Source organism: Endocarpon pusillum (genome assembly GCF_000464535.1).
Source record: "Endocarpon pusillum Z07020 unplaced genomic scaffold scaffold5382, whole genome shotgun sequence".
NCBI lineage: Eukaryota > Fungi > Ascomycota > Eurotiomycetes > Verrucariales > Verrucariaceae > Endocarpon > Endocarpon pusillum.
The window spans coordinates 1-10,521 of record NW_006916507.1 but is presented as its reverse complement, the minus strand read 5'-3'; the positions used below and the strand labels follow the sequence as shown (position 1 = coordinate 10,521).

Genomic DNA, 10,521 nt, shown 5'->3' with positions numbered 1-10,521 from the left:
AAATAAGCCTTAAAAAAAGTAATAAGAAAAAGATTAATAATAGATTAAAAGTATACTTTATCTTTAAAAGAGGATTAGTAAGAGTAGCCTTATATTATATACTAGCTAATATCTTTATATATAAATTAGAATATATAAAGGACATTAAGGAGGCAGGCGCTTAATATATAAACGCTTAATAATAAGTTAGCTACTTTATTAGATTAGTAATTTGCTTTTATACAGTTATATTTTGTTCTTATAAAGCTATGTTTTATTTCTCTAACTCTTAGCTAGTAATAATAAGTTATGTAACATACTCTAAAATTTAATAGACTAAACTAGTATTAGTATTTGCTATTTTTATTAGCTCTAAGGCAACCCTCTTTGTTATCTAATTAATTAGAGTTTATTCTTATACTCTTTATTACTATAGCTTAGCTAAAATAGTATTAATATTAGATTAAAGATTAGTTAATATAATTACTCTTAGCTAAGCTACTTTAGCAAAAGGATCAGAAAGGTCAAAAGATAAAATAAGATTAAGGTAGTTGTTCTTAGTAAAAGGAATAAGATTATTAGTCTTAGTCAGGCTAAATAAGTTAAAGACAGCTATATTAAATGCAGTCTAAGAGGCTATCTTTATATTCTTATATATTAGTAACTAGTTACTAGTTAGTATTACTATTATTAATATGTGGCCCGGCTCTAATAGAGTGTTATATAAGTTAAAAAAGGAAAGATAATAAGACCTTAAAGAATATTATAATTATTAAGATAAAGAAAAGGTTAGTAGCTCTTTTGAATAAGACAGCTATCTAACAGCTCTAGAGTATGTCAACCCTATGTTTATACTTCACCTCAACTACAGAGTCATTATATATATATATATAGAGTGCCCTGTTCTTTTACTTACTAGGTATAAGGATCCCGCTTATTTGAATTCAGAGGTCTGAATCTCCTTGACTTCTTTAACCTTGTCAGGGGCGTAGAGGGTGTCAGAAAAGCTTGCTTTAAACTCGAGTCTAACCTCGAATGTTAACACCGACCCAGAATGAGCTGGCGACGGGTCCAGAGATACAGATCTCTTATAGTCAATAGTTTAACGACTGTTTCTAGTCAAAGGGCAGTCTTAGAATAATGTTATATGTTACGTTAGAAGCAGGTGACGAGTACATGAGATCTTTAGCCCATATTAAGTGCTATCCTAAGACTGCAAAGCCGACAAGGATAGCACTAGGGTCGCTCTTATATAACGAGCATACCTCTTACTAACGCGTAGTGCTAATTAATACCCGGCCGCCTGAGCGCTAGTAGCCAACAAGCATAGCAGCTATAACACTAATAAGAATAGTTTTTTTCTGGATTTAGTAATAAGCTAGATTTCTTTTATCTAGTTGTTGTCACGTGTCACGTTGGAAGCAGGCGACGAGTGCGCGAGATCTTCAGCCCATGTTGAGTGCTATCCTAAGACTGCAGAGCCGACGAGGATGGCACTGGGGTCGCTCCTATATAGCGAGCATGCCCCTTACTAACGCGTAGTGCCAATCAATACCCGGCGGCCCTAGCGCTAGCGGCCGACAAGCATGGCAGTCGTGACAGTAATATACTAATAAGAAGTATAACGCTAATATAGCCTCTAATATCTATAGCAGTTATATCTTTTTATACTTACTAGATTTAATTAAATTCTTAAGATCTCTTTTTAAATACGTATTTATTTGTATGCTTTGTAATATCTATAAACAGCTTCTTTAGAATAAACTAATAGAATAGATTAATTAGCTTAAGTTTATAAGGATAAAGATTTAGCTGCCCTGATGTAAATAGGATCAGAATGTTCAGTTTTTCTAGGTAAGGTTGACTAGGGCCAATTTGTTCAGTAGGAATCTTCAGCTTTTCTGACTTGTTTTAAGTAGATTCAACTTGTATCTACTATTCTTCCTTCTCTTTCTTATGCTGTGTATTAATCTTAGACTATTGAGAGCTGTTTTGGCGGAGTAATTAATGTCGCTGTTTTGATTGAGATGCGTTGTTTCCAGCAGATGAGGAATCTTCTCTATTAGATACCGGTTTTTGCTCGTTTGTAGGTGTGATAGGCCGCAGGGAAAGTACTTGAGATAGCTGACTTTGCGTCTGATTTTCTCGCGCTTTTCGGCTCTGAATTCGAGCTCTTTTGGGTCGAGGACAGTCCTTAGCTAATGGAGCAGCTTCAATAGCATCAATTGGCCCTGAGATCTCCTCTTGGTGGTGCTTTTGAGTCATTTAGTATCTATCAATTGGTACATTTCTATCCTACTGCCGCTTTGGGGGTAAGAGATTTAAGGTTAAGGTTACGGAAGCTAACCTAATCTGGCTAATGTAGTGACTGGTGCTGACCAATCAAAAAAATGTTGCATTTTACGACAGAGTAGTGGATACCACGTACACCCCGTCTGCTGTCATTGTCCCCACCCGCCTAAACACTGCCATATACTGATATTCATATTCAGGTAATAAGCTTGTAAATCGAACAAGATGAAGCTCTTAAATATAGTGTCTTGGATAGGATGTCGTTACACCCTGAGTCTGATATCGTCGGTAGCAGGAACAGCGACAGTGCCAGCGAACAACACAACATGTTCAAGCGACGCAATCCCCTTCCCTTCGTTATTTGGCGCTGAAATCCTCTCCCTCTCCGCCTCCCCCTTCACCAATTTCTCAACCTCCCTCCCCCAAGCAGACCAACACTTCGCGCTAAACATCACAGGTCTCGATTTCTGCAACGTGTCAGTCCAATACACCCACCCGGGTTGGAACGACCGCATTAACGTCCAACTCTGGCTCCCCCTCAGCAGCAGCCAGTGGAATGAACGCTTCATGGGGACCGGCGGCGCGGCATATGCCAGCGAGCTCGGCGTGCTGTCGCTGCCTTATGCCGTTTCACTGGGCTATTCCGCTGTTGCCACTGACGGGGGCCACCCATCGGTGTATTTCGATCCCTCGTCCTGGGCGCTCTCCAGCCCGGGCAACGTCAATTGGTTTCTGCTGCAGGATTTCGCCGCCGTCGCACTGGACGATGCTGCCACCATCGGCTCGCCGCCGAGACATTCGTATTGGAATGGATGCTCGGAGGGTGGTCGGCAGGGGCTCATGATGGCGCAGCGATATCCGACGCAGTATGATGGCATCATTGCTGCGGCACCAGCGATCAATTGGGAGAAAGTTCTTGTTGCCGGGTATTGGCCTCAGCTGGTCATGAATCAATTAGGTCGGTACTTGCTATCTTATGCATTGCTGTAAACAACAGAAGCTTAACTTCACTCAGGCGTATACCCATCAGAATGTGAGTTTGAAGCCATCACCGCGGCTGCAATAGCGGCTTGCGATGGATTAGACGGAGTCGAGGACGGCATTATCGCCGCCCCCGGCCTCTGCCAGTTCGATCCCTACACGTTGGTCGGGCAACCCTTCAACCACGCCGAAGCGGCTGCCGTCGCACTCGCCGCCTGGACAGGCTCACGCTCCGTCTCCGGCGAATTCCAATGGTATGGCCTAAACCAAGACGCGCCGCTGAACGTCCTAGCCCCAACCTCCTGCATCCTACCCGGTCGCCCATGCCCCTCCGACTTCGCCCCATTCTACCAGCTCTTCAACACCTGGCTCACCTACTTCGTGGCCAAAAACCCCGTCTTCAACGTCACCAACGTGACCTACCGCGACTACGACACCCTGTTCCGCCAATCCACCAACCAATACGCCTCCATCCTCGGCACCGCCGACGCAGACCTTACCGACTTCCGCGCATCTGGCGCCAAGTTGATCGCCTGGCACGCCCTGGCTGATCCGCTGCTCCCCGCCAACGGCACGATCGAGTACTATGAACGCGTGCTGGAGCGCGATCCGCGCGCGACGGACTATTTCCGCTTTTTCGCCGCGCCGGGCGGAGGGCATTGTGGGGGTGGGGTGGGTTATTACCCCCACAGCGGGTTGCAGGCGTTGGTCGATTGGGTGGAGAGCGGGATCGCGCCGGAGACGTTGCTGGGAAGGACACTGCCAGACGATGAGGGCAAGATCAGGGAGGCGCCGCTGTGTCCCTATCCGCTGGTGGCGGCGTATCAAGGTGGGGATGTTGATGTGGCGGGGTCATTTTGGTGTCAAGAATCCTTTTTAAGGTGAACGCCTGGAGGTAAAACGTCTGTAACTGGTGCAAGAACGCAAAATTCGTCGTTCTAATCTCATGCGCCTGACACGACTTTGGAGTAGTGCACTATTGGAGCCGTAACGCATAGTATGAGCTACATAGGGCTTGTATGACTCTCGAAGTATTAGTCTTTAATTCCGGGTGAGTTTACGATTTATTGATAGAAATTTATTAAAATCAACCATCGAACAAACAACTATTGTTAAAAAAGATAAATCAAATCTAATTCAATAGTTCTTTTACTCATTATATACTTGATAAAAATAATATTATTCTCGTAACTACTCGTAATTAGGGAAATCAATTACCTTTTCTACTTCTGACTTCACAGTGCCCAGGCGCGGTCAAGATTTTAGTAACAGGATACCACACACAACATCTACACCCGAATCTTGACCTCTCCTAATTCTATTTCCGCTTTGAAACCTGAGCACACGTGACTGTAACCTGAGCGATGAATAAGTAGCCCTGAGCTGTGGCTGAGCAAGGCTGTTCCGAGCCTGAGCTGAATTCTACACTCATAGGCCGGATTCTGGGCCCCTCACAACTCGGAGAGCCCAGATTCGGTTTGTTGGGTTCCAATTCCCGGGCCTTATTACTCGCGTATACTTGCCCTTCAAGTGGTCTGAGCCAAAGTTGCCGCCTAACGTGATGAGCCTAGGTGTGCAATAGACCCTAATAAGTAACAAATTTATCTAACGTAGCTGGCTATCAAATGTATCAGGCCATTAAATGCATTATTTTTGTCTTGGCATTAGCTTGGCATAACGTTCTTTAACTATAAGTAGTTACTGTTCGTTTAGGTAGAGTGTAAGGAGAGCTATCCCCTCCGTCCCTGCTGTACCTATTAGCGTGCTTGGCGTAAAAGTAAGGTTTTTGAGCCGCATTGGATCGTCACAGCTTTCCGCAGCGCTTTTTCTCAAAAAAAATTTCAGCCACCTACTATGCAACGACCACAACAAAATACGCAAATTCCTCTGAGATATAGAGATAACTCACCTCCGTCAGCATATAGAAATAACAACCAGCCAAAACGGCCAAAAAATGGCTCCAAAATCGTTGATCAAAATCAGGTCGATCAGGCCTTGGCAGTGATCGAAGCCGCGCCAAAATCTGCAGAGTGTGCAGATGAATCCTCAGTGCCTATATCAATAGAACTCCCCTATTTTAAGGCCAGTTACGTTCAAAATTGAGCAGGAGCTCCTCAGTATACTGATCTATCTGAATTAGGCTTTTTTAAGCTCTTTTTTAGCGATTCTGTAGTGGAAACCCTCTCCGAAGAAACTAATATTTATGCCGCATCTAAACTTCAAAATCCTTCCTTCCTCAAGAAATGCTACTAGGTACCTACTACGCTGGCAGAAATACGTGTATTCATAAGCATATATATCTATTTTGGCTTGTACCCATTGGCAGTACAAACAGATTACTAGAAACTTCACAATCTAGAGCAATTTATAGGTCGAGATTAATTCAAACTCGTTCATCACTTTTTTAGTACAGATAGTGCTCCTACCTCTCTAAATGCGCCCTGGTTCTATCGAATTTAACGCTTAGCTAACCTTATTCGAACTGCCTGTCGAAATTCCTACTCTCCCTCCTCTTATATCACTATTAATGAAGCTATAGTCGCTTTTTAAGGCCGTTTAAAGCATATCATCAAGCTTAAAAACAAGCCTATTAATACAGGGTACAAGCTATGATTTATTAACAATCATGGATATATTTAGAGCTGGCCATTTTACTCTAGAATAGATGGAGTTAAAACGCTTTAAAAGGGCATAAAAACGAGCTGGTTGCGCCTGCGCTTCACAGGCACTAAGCACACCTTGTTAGCACTTACATTTGCGCTTGTTTTACGCCTGGCTAAACAACTTCTAAAACAGCTTAAATTCTGCATTTATTTAGATAACCTGTTTCTAAATGTGCTTATTACATAGTGTCTTTTGATGATAAGGATTTACTATATAAGTATAACGCGTGAAAAGACTAAGGGATTTCCTTTATATCTGCAGAGCTATTTTAAGCAAAATAAGCTACTATAAAACTCTACTGTAGCAGAGATTATTAATAATAATACTCTCTGCTTTATTTAGCAGGATAATAAGGCTATTAGCATTATTTCGACTACTTATAGTCTTTATAAGCCTGAGGATAAGATTTAATGTATATAAAAATGCCTAAAAATTATGTCTAAAAATTAATAAATTCTATTGCCTATTTTTGATAGTTAACTATTTAAAAAGCTCTTTATTCTAATAATTATTAATAAATATAAACACTATATAAAGGGCATAGATTAAGCGAATTAATTACGCGTAAATTTTATGTATTATTATAAGCAGAATTATTAAATATAGTAGCCCTTATTTTTCTTCCTTATTAATATTAGTTGCACTAACTCTTATCTATTATAAAAATAAAGTAATAACGCGTAAAATTATAATAGTTATAAGATCTTTATAAACGCTTTATGCGATTAATTACTTTATTTAAATAATTCAAAGGAAGAAGAGAAGAAGAAGGAGAAGAAGAAGGAGAAGGAGAAGAAGAAGAAGAAGGAACAATCCTATTCTTAACCTACAACAGTGTTTTAACGTCACTATAAACGTATACAACTAAAATAGCGCGGCCGGTGCGAATGGGGAAGGGGTTATTCATCAGGTTGTACGGGCAAATAGTCGAATAAACGCAAATTTGGAACAGATGTTACAGAATTAGCCATCAACTGCGTCAATGAGCCTATTTTAGAAGGCTCCCTCTCCTATTATAGATGCAGCAAGTGCCAGATTTGGCTCTGTATCCAAGGAGACTGCTGGCAACAGTATCATCAATCAATTGAAGCGAATAGCTAGATAGAACAGGCTCAATTGGCCGAATTAGGCATTTGTTGACACCCTTTGGACCCCTCATAATGATTGACAGCGCTAATAGGTACAATCTACACCCCTGTTTAGGGACGGAGGGGATAGATGGGCCTAAATAACAAGACGAAGCGTGAGAAAAGAGAACAGAAGTGAGAAAGCAACGCTCTATATACAAGGCCGTAACCCCTATCCTGTCATGGCCAGGGGAAGTTAGCTGTGGGTACCTGTGGTCAGTAAAGGCTAGGATGGCGGCGGGGAGCTGGGTCCAAGGTCGACGGCGCGGTGGCCACCACTGTCGAATGCTCAGGACATTATAACTTCATGTTTCAGGAAACGCAAATCGTACATGGCGTTTTGGACGGGGAACTGGGTACTCGGGGCATCTCGGGGCATGGCTGTAGCGCTTGTAGAACTCTTAGACAATCTCAGGGGCGTGGAGAAGATAGGTTATAGGTTTTTAAATTATTTCGTTAAAACTAATTTATTGAACTAGGAACTAAAATAGCCTTCTTCTGTCGGCTCTTCTTGCTTTTAAAATAGTTTTGACTTCTTATTTTATTTTATTAAATATATTATTACTTATTATAAGTCTTAAGAGAACATCTATATAATATAATCTTAATAAGGCAATATAAAAAATAAGAAATATTCTTAAGAATAAAGACAAGGCTAATTTATAAATTATAAATTCTATAATTTATTTAATCTTAAATAAGTTAATTTATTTATTATTAAGTTTCTTATATAGTTATTATATATAAATGTTTCTAATATTTAGTTATACTTTATCTCCTTTATAATATATTAGGGTAAGGTATATCTTTAATAGTATAAAGTTAAGGCTTTTGCTAGCCTATCTTAATGCTTACTTTAAAACTAAGACATTTAGTATCCTTTTTCTGCTTATTAGTAGCTTTAGAGGCATGATTTTAAGCTTCTAATTTAAAACGCTTAGAAATAAACCTCTTAGATTTAATAGAGGTATTATATATCCCTCTCTTGCCTAATATAACGTTTAACTCTATAATATAAGACGAATCTCTAGTATTGCTCTTTGACAGAGAGTTTTACTTTAATACTTAATCTCTTATATAAGTATTTTTAGAATTTATTATTAAACTATATATCTTTATCTAATACTATTAATTTAGGAAGACTATAATTATAAATAATAAAGTAAAGAAATATCCTAACTAGATATTCTATCTTTATATTATAGTAAAGCGCTAGGTATTTCTTCTTAATTAATTAGTTTATTAGGACCTAAATACTTATAATATTAGGGGATATATTATTAGATTTAGAGAGGTTTATAATAAAGTCTATAGCTAGATATTACTAACGTTTCTTTAGTAACTCTAGTGCTTATAATTAGTCTTAGTATTCTTAGAATAGTTTTATATAATAATATATAACATATTTAGCTAGTTATTCTTTTATTAAGTCTATTATTCTTAACTAATGAAATTATTATTATAAGATCTTATAAGTTTTAATAGGGCCTAGATAACTAGTTATTAACTATTTATAATATTCTTAGATATAATAAAGTTGTAATTCTTTATTTTTAAGGATTTATAAGCATTATTAATAGTATAGTTTATTATTTTCTACTAAATAGTTAACTAATATAATTATAAAAGATCTTTTAATCTTAAATAAAACTTATTAATAGGTTACTTAATAAAGGTCTTTTTAAGCAAGATTTTAATATATAATAATAATATCTTCCTCTAAAGTAATTTAAGGCTATACACTTAATATAAGTAAGACTATAATATTATTTATAATTAGTTTAGGGCCTTATCTTAAATTAGGTAATCTCTTATAATAATAGAGGATTCTTATAAATTTAATTAGATAAATAAGGATATATTTAAATAACTAAAGATCTAGATTCTTTAGTTCTAAGACTACTTATTTAAGAAACTTTTTCTTATTCTTATTAGTATTAATAGCTTTATCTTAGAGTTTACAAAATAATTTATTAATATGGAATTTTTTTTTTCTTTTTTAACTTATTTCAGATTTATTATATAAATCTATATAAGCCTAATAATATAAAGGGCTATAAAGTAAATAATAATTAAGGAGATACATTAGTAACAGACAGATACCTCTATATAGTGCTAATAACTACTATCTTATCTCTGTTAAGGGCAGAGATAAGAAAAGCAAAGATCTGTTCATAGGCAGCGTGTGGGATACACTATAAAGTCGCAGCTGCAGCGAAAGTAGTAGGGATGATGAGTGAAAAATTTTTATACTACTGAAAATTTTCACTATAGGCAGTTAATAATAATACTATTAAACAATAGCCACTTCTCTTATTATACGCTGGTTACAATAATCCTTTGAAATTAAGTCACTCTGCATTAGTGACTGCCTGATTCCTTAAAGAAAACCTGATTCGAGACACCTCCCCTTTATAATTGATATAGTTATCTGCCGGCTATACATTTAAGGCATATATCACAAGTGACTTTAGCGACACAGTATCAGCATTATACACTAACTTAATCTAATACACGGAATCCTATTTCTACTCTATAATTTCTCTTTCTAGCCTTCTTTATTAAATAATATAAAATGAATTATAGATAATAAGAGCACGTTTACAAATCTATTCTTAATAAGGATATAATAGAGATAAAAGATTAAAAGTATAAATATTATAAACACTTATTAATAAGCTATTATAAATTAGAGTTAATATCTAATTTTAAAGATATATTAGATTCTTATTAGGATTAGAGTACGTATTATATATAGTATATTAGTAAGTTATATAAATAAAATTAATAAATATTATATATAGCTATAATACAAGAAAATTAACTATTCTTTATATTATTATCTTCCTTAAATGTCTTTTTAATCTTCTGACAAGTTTATATATTATAGTTAGGCTTGTCACATCTTTTATAACGTTATAAGCCTAATAACCTAGCCTATATAATATCTCCTTTTACTAATCTTTTACTTAACTGCTCTTATATAATCTCTTTCTACTTAATTAAACTATATATATCCTCTATAATAAATATATCTTTAGCTTATACACCTGTCTTTTTAGTCTTTTAACGCTTTATAAGAGCCTTATTAGCCTTGCAAAGTATATAGACCTTCTTATATAAAAGAGTTATTTAATAAGTAATTAGCTTTATACTCTTTGTTAATTACTTAATAGCTAAAAAAATACTACTTAAAAAGCTTCCTTAATATCTAATAATATAATATTATATATGCTCTAATTATAAGATAGCCTTATAATAGTTATATAGTGTCTAAGGAACCCTAAGTCAGCTTAAAAGAAGAGAGGTCTAGTTAATATTAGTGTTTATAGCTTAATATTAAGCTTAAATAAGATAGTCTAAGAGTTATATAATATAAGACGAGTATCTTAGAAGCTAGCTTTAATGTTTTTAATTATTATTATATTAAAATAAGTGGCTTTAAAAGTAAAGAGAAACTTAGTCTTAATAATATAAT

The 10,521-nt window shown here is 36.4% G+C and overlaps 1 protein-coding gene across 1 annotated transcript; it reads left to right on the top strand.

Annotated features, from left to right (window-relative positions):
• Positions 1–2,496: 2,496 nt before the first annotated feature.
• Positions 2,497–4,137, top strand: EPUS_09351 (uncharacterized protein; the record flags this gene model as incomplete). Its single annotated transcript, XM_007806325.1, has 2 exons — positions 2,497–3,229; positions 3,287–4,137. 2 exons carry the CDS (start codon positions 2,497–2,499, stop codon positions 4,135–4,137), a joined length of 1,584 nt encoding a protein of 527 aa, XP_007804516.1.
• Between the last annotated feature and the right edge of the window lie 6,384 nt (positions 4,138–10,521).